The 19,663-nt window shown below is 42.1% G+C and overlaps 1 protein-coding gene across 1 annotated transcript; it reads right to left on the bottom strand.

Moving 5' to 3' along the window:
- Positions 1–9,838: 9,838 nt before the first annotated feature.
- Positions 9,839–11,533, bottom strand: CETN1 (centrin 1). Its single transcript, XM_023228516.1, has one exon. The coding sequence runs from the start codon at positions 11,475–11,477 to the stop codon at positions 10,959–10,961; it is 519 nt and encodes a 172-aa protein (XP_023084284.1). The 5' UTR covers positions 11,478–11,533; the 3' UTR covers positions 9,839–10,958.
- Positions 11,534–19,663: the final 8,130 nt, after the last annotated feature.

Genomic DNA, 19,663 nt, shown 5'->3' with positions numbered 1-19,663 from the left:
TATTTCCTTTACCACTTACTAGGTATGTAACATCGCACAAATTACTCAATCTCTCCATGCCTTAGTTCTCTGTCTTGTAAAATAAAGATAATAACGGAATATGTAGAAGCTCCTAGACAGTGCGTGGTACAGAATAAGTGCTATTTTAAGTGCTAATGTTAAAATCATATATGTCACTTTATAATACCATCTTTAATTATAGATATATTAGGCAAGATTCCTAACAAAGCAGACACATTTCCTATAAGTAGCCATCATCAACTAGAGTAATAACATGTTCTTATGTAGGAAAAGTAATTTAGTGTGGTTGCTAACATCAAAATGAAATCTGCAACTCTCTGTCAAAACACATCCCATTTCATTTTACATCATAGAGACTCATATTAAAGTGGAGTTGCCTGGTATGACATTACAATGTCAATAGCCTGAAATATCTCTTGCATTTTGGTAAAATATTCATCTAACCCATACCTCCATACCCTTAATGTCAGAACACAATCCTTAGGCAGGGCAGTCCATCTTTGGGCAGGTTTGGTTGTTGAAAAGTCTTCCTGAGACTAAGCTGAAGTATCTCTCCCTTATCATTCTCTCATAGAAACCCCTTGGAGCCCCAAAGAAAAAGTCCTGTTTCTTTGGAGGTCAGATGTCTCCAACTATTTTCTTTTCAGGAGAAACAGCCTTAGTTCCTTTAAACCATTTCTCTTTGGACACGGTTTTGTATCCTTTCACCCTATTTATCTTGCTGGTCTCAACAGACTTTGATTTCCCCAATTTCTCTATCCAGAGGTGAGCATGGGCCTCCAGATTATAGACATGGGTGTCCCTCCTTATTCAGTGAATTACACTTTCATGAATGTAGCCAAGGAGCACATTCATTTTTATTTTATTTTAAGTTTTATTTTGACAGCAGACTGCACACTTACAAAGGTGCCAAGAGAAAAGAACCAGTAGCCAAGAATCCTATATCCAGTGAAAATGTCCTCCAGGAACAAAGAGGAGAATAAAGACATTCACATGGCCGGGCGTGGTGGCTCAAGCCTGTAATCCTAGCACTTTGGGAGGCCAAGACGGGCGGATCACGAGGTCAGGAGATCGAGACCATCCTGGCTAACACGGTGAAACCCCGTCTCTACTAAAAAATACAAAACAATTAGCCAGGCGAGGTGGCGGACACCTGTAGTCCCAGCTACTCAGGAGGCTGAGGCAGGAGAATGGCATAAACCCGGGAGGCGGAGCTTGCAGTGAGCCGAGATCCAGCCACTGCACTCCAGCCTGGGCGATAGAGCGAGACTCCATCTCAAAAAAAAAAAAAGACATTCACAGAGGAAAGAAAGCTAAGAGAATCTGTCACTAGGAGATCTACTCCAATAGAACGGCTAGGAAGTTCTCTAAATAAAAAGAAAACGATAAAAGAAGGACCTATGGGGCATAAAGAGGGAAGAAACAACATGGTAAATCAAAATTTGGGTCAATACAGTAAGAGCTTTCCTTTTCTTCTTGAGTTTTTGGAATTATTTGATAGCTAAAGCAAAAATAACACTCATCTGGTTTAAAATGTATGTACAAGAAATACCTAAGACAACTATATTATAAATGAGGTAAAGGAATGTAAGGAGAGGAACATTTCTATACTTTACTTGAACTGGTAAAATAATGATACCAATATACTGTGATAAGTTATGAATAAATAATGAAATACTTAAAGTAACCCCTAAAAAAGCTACGCAAAGAGACACACTAAAAAATACTATAAGTAAATCAAAATGGAAAGACTCACAGTGTTCATTAGCCAATATAAAGCAGAAAAAAAGAAAGAGAAATTAAAAATTGAGATAACATAGAGAAAGCAAAAGCATAACAGATTCAAGCTCTTACATATCAACATTTACAGTATATGCTTCTACACCAGTAGAAGACAAAGATTGAGTGGATTAAAAATATTAAGCTGGGCACAGTGGCTCACACCTGTAATACCAGCACTTTGGGAGGCCGAGGTGGGCGGATCACTTGAGATCAGGAGTTCAAGACCAGCCTGGCCATCATGGTTAAACCCCGTTTCTACTAAAAATACAAAAATTAGCTGGGCATGGTGGCGTGTGCCTGTAATCCCAGCTACTGGGGAGGCTGCGGCACAAGAATCGCTTGAACCCAGGAGACAGAGGTGGTAGTGAGCCAAGATCGCACCACTGCACTCCAGCCTGGGTGACAGAGTGAAACTCCATCTCAAAAAAAAAAACAAAATTATATATATATGTGTGTGTATATATGTATACACATGACCTACTATATGCTGTCTACAAGAAACTCACTTCAAATATAACAAGTAAGTTGAAAGTAAAAGAATACAAAAAGATGTATCATGTAAACATTAATCAAAAGAAAGCAGAATTGCCTATTTATATTGAGAAAACATAGACTTCAGAGCAACTACAATGACCAGGGACAGAAAAAGACATTATATAATGTAAAAGGGTCAATCCACCAAGAAGTTATAGTAATCCTAAATGTGTATGCACCAAACAACAGAATTGTAAAATATGTGAAGACAAAACTAACACAACTGAAAGGAGAAATTGACAAATCCACAATTCAAATTGCAGAGTTCAACACCTCTCTCTCTGAATAACTGACAGACTAAATAGACTTAACTCAGTAGGGTTATCGGAAAACTCAACAACACCATCAACCAACAGTATCTAATCATCACTTACAGAACACTCCAAACATTCCACCAAACAGCAGATACACTTTCTTTTCAAGTGCCACATATATATATGTGTGTGTGTGTGTGTATGTGTGTGTGTGTGTGTATATATATATATGCCAAGATAAACTGTATCCAGATCCATTAAACAAAGCTCAATAAATTGGAAAGAACTGAAACTGTACAGGGCATGCACTCTGACTACGACAGAATCAATGCAGAAAGATAACAGGAAAATGTAAATACTTGGAAACTAAACAACACAATTCTAAATAACAAGTCAAAGAAGAGGCATAGAAGGAAATTTTAAAAATACATTGAACTGAGTAAAGATTTAAAAACAATATTTGTCAGACATAGTTAAAACAATATGCAGCACTAACAAGTAAATTTAGAATATTAAATGCATACATCAAAAAAGAAGAAAAGTCCAAAATGAATAATGTAAGATTTCACGTTGAATATATAGAAAAAGAAAAGCAAAACAAACCCACAACCAACAGAAGGAGAGAAATAATAAACAGCAGAAATCAATGAAGTTGAAAACAGAAAAGCAGAAAATCCATGAAACAAAGAGCTGATTCTTTGAGGGGAAAAAAGTCAACAAAATTGACAAACCTCTAGAAAGACTTACCAGAGAGAGAAGAGAGTGAGACAGTTACTAATATTAGGAATTAAACCAGGACCATCACCATATACCATGTGAACATAAAAAAATAACAAGGGAATACTAGCAACAAAACTACACAAATAAATTTTATACCTCAGATGAAATGGACCATATAAACCCATAAACCACAAACTATTGCAACTCACCCAGTACAAAATAGATAACTTGATTAGCTTATACCTATTAAGCAAACTGATTGTATAATTTAAAACTCCCCAAAAAGAAATCTTCAGCCAGGTGCGGTGGCTCACGCCTGTAATCCCAGCACTTTGGGAGGCCAAGGTGGGTGGATCACCTGAGGTCAGAAGTTCGAGACCAGCCTGGCCAACATGGTGAAACCCTATCTCTACTAAAAACACAAAAAATTAGCCGGGCATAGTGGCAGGTGCCTGTAATCCCAACTCCTCCAGAGGCTGAGTGAGGCAGGGGAATCACTTGAACGCAGGAGGCAGAGGTTGTAGTGAGCAGAGGTCACACCACTGCACTCCAGCCTGGGGGACAAGAGGGAAACTCTATCTCAAAAAAAAAGAAAAAAAGATAAAAAGAAAAAAAGAAAAAAAAAAAAATCTTCAAGTCCATACAGCTTCACTGAAGAATTCTAACGAAACTTTAAAGAAGAATTAACTCCAATAATTCTTCCATAAAATACAAGAAGAGGGGCCGAGGTAGGTGAATTGCTTGAGGTCCTCTGGGCAACACAGTGAGACCCCTGTCTACAAAGGAAAAATTTAAAAATTGGCCAGATGTGGTAGCTTGCCCCTGTACTGGGAAGGCTGAGGCAGGAGGATCACTTGAGCCCAGCAGTTTGAGGCTGCAGTGAGCCATGATTGTACCACTGTACTCCAGCCTGGGCAATAAGAAGACTGTCTCAGAAAAAATAAATAAATAAATAAATAAATAAATAGAAGAGGGCATACTTCTCGGTTCATTTTATGATGCTAATATTACCTTAATACCAAATTAGCCAGGTGTAGTGGTGCACACCTGTAATCCCAGCTACTGGGGAGCCTGAGGCTGGAGAATCGCTTGAACCCAGGAGGTGAAGGTTGCAGTGAGCCAAGAGCGCACCACTGCCCTCCAGCCAGGGCGACAGAGTGAGACTCCATCTCAAAAAAAAAAAAAAAAAAAAAATTACTTTAATATCAAAACCAGACAAAGACATTGCAGGGGGAAATAAAACCTACCAGCCCAGATCCCTCATGAACATAGATGCAAACATCCTTAACAAAATATCAGCAAATAGAATTCAGCAATATAAAAAAAAAAGAATTACACATCATGACCAAACGGGGTTTATTCCAGGAACGCAGGCTGGTTCAATAATAGAAATCAATCCATGTAACCCACTACAGTAACTAAAGAAGAAAATCACATAATCATATCGATCCATGTAAAAAAATTTGACAAAATTTATGATATAAACTCTCAGAAAAATTGGAATAAAGGGTAACTTCCTCAACTGGATAAAGATTTAAAACACCTACAGCTAACATTATGCTCAGTGGTGAAAGACTGAATACTTTCCCCCCAAGATCAGCAACAAAGAAAGAATGTTCACTTTTACCACTCTTATTTTAATGCAGTGCTGGAAGTTCTAGCCTGTGCAATAAGGCAAGAAAAGTGAATAAGAAATACAGACTAGAAAAAGAAACAAAACTGTCCTTATGTGCAGATGACATGATTATGTATATAGAATATTCTAAGGGATGTATTTAAAAAACTCCTAGAACTAAGAAGTGAATTCAGTAACATAATAGGAAAAAAGATACACAGGCAAACATCAATTATATTTCTATAAATGCAGTGTACAGTTGCTATATGCAATTGCTAAATTGAAAACAATATAGGTTTGGGTTCAACATATAAAGAGCTTGGAAGTCATCACTTCTGTCTTCAAAACAAGAATTAAGTTGGACAAATTGAAAATCAACAACTCTTCTTAGATTCATTAGAGAACTGAGGCTATGGAACAAACTCCAGCGGACACTTTGTGTGCAGGCCCTCATACTTGCCTGAGTTTTACCTGCAGGAACCCCACCAGACTCTCAGGGTGAAGATCAAGAGAAATTTCCTTGTGCTTCCAACAGGGAGAGAGGAAAAGTAGCAATTTTTAAATACCCCCAGAGCCCTCTGTTCTCCTTAACAAAGCCAGATCGCAGGGAAACTATTTTACCACAGCTTGATAGACTGTGGCTTTACCAAAGCCTACCAACCTGGGATAATGGATACCCCCAACTGCAGGCCACTCTAACATGGGGAAAGGGAAAGGGGAATACTCAGGCTTATTAAAAGACTGAGACCTGATCATAGGACTGCTGAATACTTACTCCCATCCTCCCACCTTACCACCACATCAGCAGGACTCCTGTATAATAAGAGGGGTTACAGGTAAAGAACCTCAAGCCTCACACCATATTCACGGAGACTCTACAGAAACCCAAACATAACAGGAGAGACAAAAACAAGGGCACCAGAGGAAATTTTAGCCTCTGACACCAAAGCTATGTTAAACAGTAAACACAGCCTAACTCCAAGCCAGATAAACATAAAACCTCATATTAAAGGCCTGTTTACCTCAATTACTTTTATCTGATACATCATGTCTGGCTTTCAACAAAAAAAGATAAGGGACATCCTAAAAGGAAAAAATAGAGTCTGAGGAGACGAACCAAGCATAGAAACAGACTCAGATATGACCGAGATTTTGGAATTATCAGGTTAGAATTGAAAATAACTATAATTAATATGCTGAAGGCTCTAATGGAAAAAGTGGACAATATGAGAGAACAAATGTGTATGTAAGCAGAGAGATGGAAACTCTAGGAAAGAATCAAAAGAAAATGCTAGAAATAAAAACCACTGTAACAGAAATGAAGAATTGCTGGGTATGATAGAATGGTGCATTTGTGCTACCTACATGGAAGGCTGAGCTGAGAGGATCACTTGAGCCCAGGGGTTGTAGGCTAGCCTGAGCAGCATAGTGAGAACTGGTTTCGAAACAAAGGAGAGGAGAGGAGAGGAGAGGAGGGGAGGGGAGGGGAGGGGAGGGGAGGGGAGGGGAGGGAGAAAGCCTTTGCAGGGCTTATTAATAGACTGAACAGAGTCAGAGGAAGAATCAGTGAGCTTGAATATCAATAGAAAACTTCCAAAACTGAAACACAAAAAAAAGAAAGAATGAAAAAGAACAGAAAATGCAAGACTTGTGGGACAATTACAAAAGGTCTGACATATGTGTGAGGGGAATACCAGAGGGAGAAGGAAAAAAGAAAGGAGCACAAACAGTGGGCAAAGGACACAAGCAGACTTCATCAAAAGAAGACATACAAATGGCCAATGGGCATATGGAAAAATTCTTGACATCACTAATCATCAGGGAAATGCAAATCAAAACCACAATGAGATATCATCTTACCCCTGTTAGAAAGGCCATTGTTAAAAAGACAAAAATAATAGATGCTGGTGAGGATGCAGAAAAAAAGGGGAACTCATATACTGTTGATGGGAATGTAAATTAATACAGCCATGATGGAAGAGTATGGAGGTTTCTTAAAAAACTAAAAATACATCTACCACATGATCCAGCAATCCTACTACTGGGTATTTATCCAAAGGAAAAGAAATCAGTATATTAAAGGGATACCTGCACCCCCATGTTTATTGCAGCACTATTCACAATAGCCAAGATATGGCTCAACCTCAGTGTTCATCAGTGCACACGTGGATAAAGAAAATGTGGTCTATATAAACAGTGGAACACTATTTGGCCATAAAAAGAAAAAACAATGAAATCTTGTTATTTGCAGTGACCTGGATGGAACAAAAGGTCATCTTAAATGAAATAATCCAGACAGAGCAAAACAAATACCACATGTTCTCACTCGTGTGGGAGTTAAAAATGCTGATCTCATGGAGGTAGAGAGTAGAATGATAGATACCCAAGGCTGGGAAAGGTGTGTGGGTAGAGGGGATGAAGAGAGGTTGGTTAATGGGTACAAACACCCAGTTAGATAGAAGCAATATATCCTAGTGTTTGAGAGCAGAGCAGGGTGACTAGTTAACAACAAGGCATTGTATAATTCAAAATTATTATAACAGAGGACTTGAAAAGCTCCCAACACATACAAATGACACATACTCAAGGTAATAGCCCAAATACCTTGACTTGATCGTTACACATTCTGTGCAGGTAATGAAGTATCACATGTACCCCCAAAATATGTAAAATATCATGTATCAATTAAAAAGTTGGTGCAAGTTAAAAAAACACAAAGGAACAGAAGAAATATTTGAAGTAATAATGACTAGAATTTTCCCAAATCAATGACAAGACACCATACCACAGACCTAGGAAGCTCAGACTACATCAGACAGGATAAATAGCCCCAAATCTACACATAATTATATCATATTCAAACAGTAGGAAATCAAAGACAAAGAGAAATTCTTGAAAGAAACCAGAGGTATGAAACCACCTTATCTGCACAGAAACAAGAATAAGAATTACATCATTCTCTTCAGAAACCACATAAGCAAGTAGAAAGTGGAGTGAAATATTTAAAGTATTAAAAGGAAAATACACTAACCTAGAATTCTTCCCGTGAAATTATCCTTCAAAATTTAAGAAGGTTTGAGACCATTCTGGCCAATGTGGTAAAACCTCGTCTCTACTAAAAATACAAAAATTAGCTGGGCATGGTGGCAGGTGCCTGTAGTCCCAGCTACTCAGGAGGCTGAGGCAGGAGAATTGCTTGAACCTGGGAGGCGGAGGTTGCAGTGATTCGAGATCGTTCCACTACACTCCAGCCTGAGACAGTGAGACTCTGTCTCAAAAAAAAAAAAAAAAAAAACAGTGGAACTAACCAGTGATTGCCCTTGACTGAAGGTGTCCACCTTGCTCAAGGTCATCCCCCCTTCCTGGAGACTGCTCATGCCCAGTGACTGACAGTCAATGAGAAGTTTTAAAGGCCCAAATTCCTCGTCCCAATTTGGAATGCCTTGGGACCAGCCAATCTCTCTCTCTCTCTGTCTTTTATTTTTTTATTTTTTTGAAAGAGTCTTGCTCTGTCAACCAGGCTGGAGCACAGTGGCATGATTTTGGCTCACTGCAACCTCTGATCACCAGGTTCAAGCCATTGTCCTGCCTCAGCCTCCCGCGTAGCTGGGATTACAGGAGGGCACCACCACGCCCTGCTAATTTTTGTAATTTGAGTGGAGACAGGGCTTTACGATATTGCCCGGGCTGGTCTCCAACTCCTGATCTCAAGTGATCCACCTGCCTTGACCTCCCACAGTGCTGGGATTACAGGCGTGAGCCACTGCACCTGGCCAGTTCTTCCCAATCTTTATAGCCGTGTTTCCTCATCTGCAAATAGTTGTCTGCAGATTTCCATTGAATTTTTTTGTGTTCTACTTTTAAAGTAAAGACTAAGAGACATGGCTGGCCCAGCCAGTGTATGATTAACTTATCTTAAAATTTAAATGCCAGTTTAAGCTTGTTCCAGTAGACCCTCCTCCCCTTGTCCCCATATTCTCTAGAGTATGAGCCTATTGAGGGGCAGGAGAATGCACTATTCAGGGAATTGAGAGGGTCTTCCCTGGCAGTGAGTGGGATTCAGAAATATTCTGGAGCCTCCTTTCCTTGTTTGGAATGGACCATGCCCTCAGGCCACCCCTGTAAGGCCATGCATAGTGTGTGGCCAGCCCGACCGCTGGGCTTCAGCCTGGGTTCCTGGTTTTCTCTTCTATCATCTGCTGGGCCAGTAGCCAAGACTGAGCCCAGTCCAGTTGGCTAAGACTCTGCTTCTCCTAGTTTCTGCCAACTTTCTTTGTTTCTGGTATTTCTACTTTAATTCATACATTGATCCTTGGGCCAAGACTCTGGTCAACAGGATACCAGGAACTCATGCTTCCCAGAATACCCTCTCCTCCCCCCGCCCTCAGATCAGGCCCTTCATACTGATGTTGGTCCAAGTTGCACCTGTTCCCATCCTGACTGCACCTGAGTCCACACTAAGACTTTGAACCTGAACCATTAGCATCTTGCAGCCTAGGTGAGTTCCCCTGCCCTGTGCCAGGCACCTCAGCAAAATCCTCACAGTGAATGCTTCCATACCCATCGCTTCAGCTAGTACTGCCGCTTTGACAAATTAGTCCCTGTTAATGAGAATTAAGTCCAGGGTAGTTTGTTCCCCTGATTAGATCCACACCCTCTGAAGGGTAAAATTGCTGGCAAAGCAAGTGAAATGTTCCCAGAATTTGAGCATTTATCTTAATGGGGCTTTGTATGAGGATTTAATTTAGGTTTAGTTGTGACCAAAATATCCTGCCTCTTTGTTTTGTTGCCTATTATTAAAACACTAGTCAAAGCCTCCATCTCAGCAGATCTATTTATTTTCCCACAATTACGTTTTAAAATTTTTCTTTAACTTCAGATTTGTACATATTCAAAATGATAGATACCTTACTCCAAAGCAAGAAAGAATTTATAACAGAAAACAAGCAGTATTAACACATAAACAAGCCACAGTGGAACAGTTTACTGGGATTTGTAAAATAGAGCACTACTTAAATGCCAGACACTCTAACATCAACTATATGTCAGAGGGGCTAAAAGTACCAAGAACCAAGATGTTCTAAGGACTGGCGGGGAGAAAATGTCTTATAATCAAGCAGTAATAAGATGACTAAGGTTATAATAGTCTGGTAACTAAGATATTTGTTGATTTTCCAAGGACTGTAAGTAGCTTAAAATGTTATATTAAGGTATTCCCTACAATTTCCTAAACTAAGATCCTACATTTGTCAATATTTACTCAAAATCATTTGTTAGCATAACCTCTTAAGCAAATTATACTTTGCTTGGGCCAGTATTAGATTTTATTTTTATTCTGTAGCCCAGGTATACATACTAGCCCTAGATAAACACACGGTGGACAATTTACACACAAACGAAGAATCGGTGGACAATTTACACACAAACGAAGAATCATTTGCACGTATGAAGCCAGTGAATAGTCTAAATTGCACAACATACTACCACCCAAGCAAGCCTATTCTTTATAAGATTATCTGTCCTGAGCTCAGTAAGTTTGTAAGTGGCCTCTCTGTTTTCCTTCAAACTGGTATTCAGCTAAGTGGACAGGCTAGGCAAATCTACTGGCAGATTCCATCTCATTATGCTGGAGCAATGACTGGAATTTAAGGAATGATATATGAAGCAAGATAATTTAAGACCACCAAAGAAGTGACAAAGGGAACCACATTTTTGTGTGTCCCAGAAGCTGTCCTGCCTCCAGCTCAACGGATGTCTCTCCAAGTTCAGCACAGGGCAAATGGAGGGTGCACTGAAACTTCAGGGCCCTTTGTTTAACCTTATGTACTCCAGGTTGGCTCTTGAGAATTAAAAACCAAAACTCACATTACAAGCATCTTTCAAATTCTATAATTGAACTAGAGATATGGAAATAGATCTAGACAAATTATGGGGGTGAGGGGGTGAAGAAGGGACAGGCAGCCGCTGTCCTCTAAGGTTTCACAAAATGGAAGCGGGGAACCCAGAGAGTCAGTTTAGCTTCTGAACCGACTTCAGTAAAGGTTGGTCTTCTTCATGATCCGAAGGAACTCCTCCTCATTCACTTCGCCGTCCCCGTCCCGATCAGCTTCGTCGATCATCTCCTGCAGCTCCTCATCCGTGAGGTTTTCCCCCAGCTCGTTGGCCACGCGCTTCAGGTTTTTGAACGAGATCTTCCCGGTCTCATCGTCATCAAAGAGCCTGAAGGCCTTCAGGATTTCTTCTTTGGTGTCCTTCTCGGACATCTTCTGAGTCATCACGGCCAGGAAGTCATTGAAGCTGATCTTCCCCGTGCCTTCCTTGTCCACCTCGGAGATCATCTTCCTCATCTCTTCCTTCCTGGGTTCGAAGCCCAGAGCTCTCATGGCCACCTTCAGCTCCTTCACGTCGATGGTCCCACTTCCGTCCGCGTCAAAGAGGTCAAACGCTTCCCGAACTTCTTGCTTCTGATTTTCAGTGAGCTCGGGCTTAGGCGCCACCTTTCTCTTTTGGCTGGTGGGGGCGGCGCTGGGCTTCTTGAAGCTGGAAGCCATTCTCCCGCCTCGGCTGTGATCCCAACGGCGCCGCCCCGCGCTCGCGCTCGGGCGCCCCCAGCTGGCGCGGCGCGGGGCCACCCGTCGTTCACCGCCAACCCCCAAGTCCGTTGGGAGTTGGAGCCGGCCTGAGGAGCCTCCTCCTACGCCCCCACATCTGCGAGATCCTGTGTACGGGACAATCCGCAATTCCCTCGGTATTACCCGGTTTCCACCAGTTGACACCTGAGCTGGAGAACAGCCTGTAGCCACAGTGGTCTTCCATAATTGATTGGCGCTGGCAGTTCTTTCCAAGATATTTGCTAGCATCCATAAGACCCCAGTTTTATAGTTTTATAGGTTTATTTAGAGCCTCTGTCTCTCTCTCTCTCTCTTGACAGGAGTGCACTGGTGCCACTCAGCTTACTGTAGCCTCCACCTTCCAGGATGAAGTGATCCTCCCACCTCAGCCTCCATAGTAGCTGAGACTACAGGGCATGCCACCATACCCTGCTAAATTTAAAAAATCTTTTTTTTTGTAGAGACAAAATCTCACCATGTTGCCCAGGCTGGTCTGAAACTCCTGGGCTCAAGGGATCTTCCTGCCCCAGACTTCCAAAGTGCTGGAATTATAGGCATGAGCCACCAAGCCTGGCCTCTCCTTTTGATACTAATTTAAAAACCCTCTTCTTCTGGCTGCAACACAAAATGGGGCGATAGATCCTAAGGGTAAATTTAGGATAATCGAGATTGAGTGTGATCACTTAACATTCAATGTGGGGAAGAAGAAGGAAGAGAGAATATTAAAAGTCATACCATGTGTTCAACTTGACATAAATGGGAAGCAGAGAAAATGGAAAAATTTATGTATAAAATTTGGAGAAGTTTGTCTCCTGACATTACACTCAACAATAATAAAATGTTTCTGGAATGTTCTCAAATATGAAATGTAATATCCAAATGTATGATTTACTTTCAGTGTTTCCATTTTACATACTCAGTATAATTACACTTGAATAATGGTCATAATTTCATTCACAAGGCTTTTGATTTGGAGGGAGGAAATTTGAAATACTACATTCTGGTATTCTAGTTGTTTTTTTTTTTTTTCTCTAACCTTCTAGCAGCATATTACTCTCCTTGCTTATCATCCAATCAGAGCTGTGCTGTAACCCACGCTCTGGTAGCCTTCCTTTGGCAGTGGGCACAGGAGACGATGCAGGACATGTTGGGACTCAAAACTGCCTCCTGGGAATAAAGGGGTTCTCCTACAAACCAAAGAGCAAGAGAAAAATGGAAAAGAAAGAAAAAAATTACCAAATAAGCCCACCAAGGAATTGCCTGTAGAATTACTTTGTATTTCTTTAAATGGTTACAGAAAAGAAAGCTGACTTATTTTTTTAGCATTCTTTCCCCCAGCAAATCTCAATCTATTAATACGTTTTGTAACCTATGAAGGTTACAAAAGATGGCATTTTGAAGAGTTTGTGTTAAAAAGTTTTAATGGCCGGGCGCAGTGGGTCACACCTGTAATCCCAGTAATTTGGGAGGCCAAGGCAGGCGGATCACCTGAGGTCAGGAGTTCAAGACCAGCCTGACCAACATGGTGAAACCCCGTCTCTACAAAAAAATACAAAAATTAGCCGAAAGTTGTGGCACACAACTGTAATCCCAGCTACTTGGGAGTATGAGGCATGGGAATCGCTTGAACCCAGGAGGCGGAGGTTGCAGTTAGCAGATATCGTGCCACTCAACTCCAGCCTAGGCAACAGAGTGAGATTCTGTCCCAAAACAGCAACAAAACAAAACAGTGCTTGATACATAGTAAGTAGGTGAATAAATATTCGTTGAATGAATGCATGACAATTAATGTTGGTCCTAAAATACCTTCCAAATACAAGTGAAAACCCCAAAAGATTAAATGATGCCAGGAGTGTTTTACAAACTGTTTTTTAAAATTCGTGGTCAAGTATTTTTTACGTGGCACATTTAATTAGCCATATATCACTACCTGCCCCAGCTCGATATGTGACTTAGTTGACAGAGAGCCTGGACACAGGGTTTCTTCTAAAGGCCAAGGAAACTGACATAGGACCTCCCCCCTCTTGCCTTCCACTGCTTGTTGTAGACAGCATCAACTCAAGGCACACTTTGGCAGGCAGACGCCACAGCCGCTGTTCTTCCAACACCGCAAATCCTTGTGACCTGCTTTCTTCCATGACAGAAGCCTGGGATCTTATCCCAAGTCCTTGCCTTATTATCTCTGTGACCTTGGAAAGTCACTTAAACCACCCAGAGCCATCGAAACACCTGCAAAGTAGGCATCATCATAAAGCTTCCTACTGCATTTTCAGTGGGAGAATGGACACGAAAGCTCCAGGAACAGTGCCCCAGTGGGGCCGTACAGATCTGGGTAATTGTTAGTTGAATACAAATTTTTCCCAGACATTGTACATTTCCTTTGGCACCCACCCCTCTGCCCAAACTCAAGCCAAGCTATGATGTGTTGGGAAAAACTGAAGTATAGAAGCTGCCTTATATAGAGCCACATTTGGGCCAAGCTGAACTCAAAGCACAACGGTTGTCATGGTTTCCAGATGTGTGCAATCAACAGTTACAACAAAGGGCCACCAAGAGCTTCCTTCATAGAAACAGTGCCCATAGTCAGAGTCAGCTCTTGGTGGGGAGTTACATTTTATGTTCAGAGTCCAAATTCTGACTTAAGAAGGGAAGGGAAACACATTTAATGTGTGCCTAGCTTTGGGCTTGCTTCTTATAGTTGTCGTCTTATTTGATCCTTGCCATCACTTCCCATTTTGCAGATGAAAAAAATGAGGACCAGGAGAGGCCTGTAACACATATCTAATGGTACATGGCCAATAAATGGTGGCTCTGGGATTTAAATCCTGGCCTGTTGAAGCTTTGTTCACTACATCATGCTGCCTTCTCCACAAGTTGATTCTATATTACCAAAATAAAGAATCACTGGGAAGACAAGATACTGACTTTGTTACAGTGGGTAGGTAGTCAGGCATGAGTGGGGCAGAGAAGGGCTCCCCTCCCAGCCCACCAGAAATGTCAGGTGATGATCAGGGGATGGTTTGGCAGTTGTCACACTGCCGCTCTAAAATGATCATTGATCATGGCCGCAACAGGGAGAGGCAGTTTCCCAACAGATGAATACACTTGAAATTGGTAGTCGGCAGCTTCCAATAAGATCTCAGGAACTGGGCCAGTGGGCTTGAGCATGCGCATTAAGAGACAAAATGGGAGAGTATGACCTTCCGGGGCATTCCACTGGAGAAGGGAAGAAAGCCTTAGGTGAGCACGCATACAACTTCTTAAACACACTGCACATGCTCACCTCCCAATCACAAAGAGGGCACTATGCACGTGGGAGGTTCACCCTAAGGGAAGAATGAGGGAAACGGGCACAAGATGCCAGAAGTAGGCCAGCATATAAAATCCTAGGTTCAAGATTAAACGGGGCACTTGACCTCCAAGGTGTCCACCTGGCTCTCTTCCAGGTGTACTTGTGAAGCGGCCTTGTCTGGGGTGACACCCAAGGTTCTCGGTCTCACGGCCTTGGAGGTAAAGGATGCGGAAACACACAAAGGGTGGGATTTAGAGCAGAATTTTAGTAGGTAAAATAACGAGAATAGCTCTCTGCCCCAAATAGGGGTCCCGAAAAAATGAGTTGCCTGTCCGTGGTTAAATGCAGGGGGTTTTATAGATGAGCTAGTGGGGAGGCGGTATCTCATCTACATAGGGCATGAAAAACTGGTTAGGACCATGTGTGCCATTGGCATAGGGCACGAATCTCTGGCAGCCCCCACCCCAATCTTTTATTATACAGGTGAGTAGCTACTCCATGTTGCTTCTTTCTTTTTTCTTTCTTTCTTTTTTTTTTTTTGAGAAGGAGTCTCACTGTCACCCAGGTTGGAGTGCAGTGGTGAGATCTTGGCTCACTGCAACCTCCGCCTCCCAGGTTCAAGCGATTCTCCTGCTTCAGCCTCCTAAGTAGCTGGGATTACAGGCAGGTGCCACCACACACGGCTAATTTTTGTATTTTTAGTGGAGACGGGGTTTCACCTTGTTGGTCAGGCTGGTTTCGAACTCCTGACCTTGTGATCTGCCTGCCTTGGCCTCCCAAAGTGCTGGGATTACAGACGTGAGCCACCGCGCCCGGCCACTTATTTCTTTCTTACTGTGCATGTGCTAAAAATAGAGGGGAGGTGGAGCCCCCATGGTGGACATTCCTGACCCCAGGCACCTCTTTCTAACTGTGCAGCTGCTGGCATCCCCTCGTGCAAGTTTCCAGCTTCCTTCTCTGTGTTTGCAGCCCGATCTCCCAGGCTGCTCTTTGTTGGAAAAGAAGTGATTTCTTGGGCTGTTCTTTGTTGGAAGCCCTTCTGCCGAGGACTCTTTTGCCCTCATTATCTGCTTAAAATAATTTCTGTCTCCTGTATCACTTGCCTTATGTTCCTGCTGTCAGGCGTACATAAACTTCCACTCCTGCTCTGAAACTTGCCTCAGTCTCTTTTTCTGCCTATGACCCTGAGTTGAATTCTTTCTTCTGAGGACGTAAGAATAGAGGTTGCTGCAGACCTATACGGATTCTCTGACCATAACTTGGATATTCGCTACCAGTGATACATTTTGGTGCCATGTGACTCAGATACCTTCTGCCGATAACAATTTTCTTCCCTACACATAACAATAATTAAGCATCTTGCCTAGAAGGATTGAACAGGTTATTTGTAGGATCTAAGACAGGCTCCCATTCTGGGGCAAGTCACTGAACCTGCAATATGCTTAGTATTTACCTCTGCTCTTCTTCCATTCCACCTCACCCCGTTCCCTGCTTTCAACTCTGTATATAAGCTGGGGAAAGCAATCTGGGCAAAATGCCTTTGCTTGGCATTAGTGGAAGTCTGTACAAGGCATGTGAAAATCAGCTTTATTACTTTAAAAGTAATTTTTAAGTTCTAGTGAGAGTGACATAAAATAAACAACACATCCTAGAAAATCAATGGAGATGAGTGGGTTTCTGTTTGTTTTTGGGTTTTTGGGGGGCCCTCGATTTGTTTTTTGTACCACAATGTCCTAAGTATTATGCAAAATCGGTGGTTGATTCTCTGAGAAGGGGAGAGGAGATGGTTATTTAAGTCTGGTCATGGAGACTTAACAGCTGGAAGCGGGGAGAAAAGAAGCACTGGAATTGCACAACAGGGTCTGGAGTCAGTTGAGACCAAGAGAAAGGACCCACCAGCTTGCTTAGGCTGATTATTTGGTTTTCCATTTGACTTGCATGGCATGAAAAAGGTGAGGCTCAGGAGCCTTTTAAACTTTAAGTTGCACTCAGCAAATTCAGCAAATTCCAGGTGCCACCCAAGGCAGAAAACATGCATAATACAGCTTCTTTACTGCTGCTTATTTACTTTCCAACAAATGCAGAACAGAGAAAATGTGAATGCTGGATGCTGCTCCTACAAACCAGGATAACTGTGCTGGGGCTGTGGAGGGGGACCCCAAAACCAACACTAACAGAGCTGAATTATTTATTCTTAAATACATGGAGCCAGTTACAAGAAATGGACTCAGCAGCAAAAGGTTTTATGATCCCAGTGGTCTCCGAATGGGAATTTGAAGTCAAGTCCAGTGATTCAACCCAAGTCTTTTTGGCAAGTCCAGGAACATATTTAAGTGTCCAGCCAAGGGCTACATGATTCCTTATTCCATGAACCCCAGAAATAAGAAAATACTCCACTCAGATACAAAAGCAAACTTTTCTAAAAAGATCTGCCAGAATTTCACAGTTTCTCAAACTTTCACCCAAATATTCCTAATAGCAAAAGAGAGTTGAAAGCTATCCCCTGAGATACAGGGAAACATTTGGAAGAAACCTGCAAAAAGCATCGAATGTCTTTATAATCCTGTGTTTTAGCTTTTTAAAAAGTGAATGTTGCTTTCTGTTTCATAGTGCATTTCCTGGTTCTATGATAGTTTTAAATGACTGACCATTCCAAAAAAGTACACATTGCTTATTTTATGACTTTAAATGGTCTCCAGGAACATGACCAGGGGTTACAGAACCTTATATGTTTTAGCAAACACGGATGTGGGATTTAATGTGGGGCTTGAGGTGAATAAAATAAAGATCTACAATGTTTCTCACCCCTACCCAACCCCTAGCTGCTCCACTGATACCCCATTTGGGTTTGGGAGTCAAAGAAGGGAAAGGATGAAAAAGTGTGAGGAGGAGGGGAAGGAAGAATGAAAGTCTAGAGCATTTTGAACTTGTTAGGTAGAGTAAAATTAAATGGATCCAGTGGAACAATGATTGCCCTCTCCTCTTCCTTCCCGGAGCCCAGATCAGCCCCAATTAAGCATTACTTTGATGGAAACAGGCTGAGAAAAGACAAGATCTATGTTGACATAAACTCCAAGCAGAACCTCATGGGGTTTGCAGTTCTGCAGTTGTCCCACCCTGTAAGTGGTCTTCAGAGTGCCCACCAGGTGCAGGCATCCAGCAGAAAATGCAGAACCAGGAGGCCCAGGAGTGGCTTCACTGGATTTTTAAATCTCATTTTAAACCAATCGCTCAGTCTATGAGCGATTAGTTTACTCTTTGATCCACCTTTTATTCTCCAAGGGCCCTGGAACGTCAGGATCTAAAGCTGTTTCTGAGGCTGTTAACTGAGAATTTTTCATTCACCAGAGGTTGAAAGGTCAGAAGCCCACAGAGGCGTTAGGTAACACAGAATGAGCCAAGTGGGCTGCCTGGGAAGGGTGGATTTAGGGATTAACAGTGACCTGGAGAGTTGGTGCCCTTTTTAAAGACACTGACATTCAAATTAAAAGAAAAAAAGAAAACTGTGCAGGTCCAAGAAAACAGGTGAAGCAGAACTTGGCCTATAGGGTGCACGTTTTCCACCCAGCCCTTGCAGACGCCACCTCTTCTGCTGAGGTTCAAGCAGTAAGGACACTTCTCAGAGAAAAGGACAGAGACAGAGGGAAGTTGGAATTCTAGCCTAAAGTCCATCTGTGCCTAGTTCCTTTAGCATAACTATCTTTACTAAAGGTTAGGCCATACTACAGGACCAGCCCACAGGGGAAAGTCAACTAATGAAGATGTAGCAATTAACCTGTCTGATTTTTCTCCCCACACGAGCTTGGAAGGAGAGAAGCCCGCTCTGCCTGCCGTGTCCCTGTGTCCTTTCCACTGGAACCTCCTTGGGCCTAGTAGTCCTCTAGGATTGGCAGCGAGGGTGATCTAGGTCCAGTCTTAGAGGCCATCCATGAGGTCCAGTACATGGCACAGTGAGGGAACAGAACAGCTGGGGGCTAGGACTCTCTCACATGCGCTGCACAACAGTCGTGTTTCCAGAAGTCTGCTCCCAGCTCAGAGGGAATTGGAGAAGCCAAATGAAAGTGATGAGATGGGAGAGGAAACTTACGCCTTTTGTGAAGAAAAGATTTGCATTTTTTTAAATTCTGAGAAGTGGATTTTAGATAAAAATCAGTTCTCTGACTGAAATATATGTTTAAAAACAAGCTTCTGAACTAAATTAGAGTTCTACTGCATTTCAAAGTCCAGCAGTTGTGTCAGCAAACAAAACATCAAAGGAAAGCAATAGGTCATTTCAGTCTCCTCTGAAGCAGCAACTAGAAATCCCTTTCTCAACAAGTAATCATTTTACAGCCCCCTCCTGCTAAGCTCTAAGTAGGAAAGGGGGAGTACAATTAGGCAAGACGATGATGTCTCCCTCATCCTTTTGAGTTGGCAACTGACCACGCCCAGGGAGGTTTTTCATTTAGATGCTGCTTAAACGTCTTTTGAAGCTCAGTGGGTTCCCCACCCCGAACTGAGGCCCTCTTAGTTTTCTTCATGTTCTGCATTTGCTCCTTTGCATCTATAAAGTCCTTCCCAAATTCCTTTGGTTTCTGGATCATTCTTATCTGAAATCCATGTTCTTTTACTTTTTTTTCACGTGGCACTGGTCAGGGCTTCTTTTGCCTTGAATGCTGCACAGGGGACAAAGCTTAGAATGGAAACTGGGTTATTTAGTTGTACTAGTGTTTTCAATTACACCTCATGCAAAGTGTTGGCCTGCCAGGGTGATCTCAGACCCCATTGCATTACTATTGAGTCCATAGTTAATCTTAACGCTCCCACAGCCTCTAAGAACAGATTTCATACAGGC

This window comes from Piliocolobus tephrosceles, chromosome 18 (assembly GCF_002776525.5).
Source record: "Piliocolobus tephrosceles isolate RC106 chromosome 18, ASM277652v3, whole genome shotgun sequence".
Taxonomy (NCBI): Eukaryota; Metazoa; Chordata; class Mammalia; order Primates; family Cercopithecidae; genus Piliocolobus; species Piliocolobus tephrosceles.
Note: the sequence above shows the minus strand (reverse complement) of the source record. Positions and strands in the feature narration are given on the sequence as shown.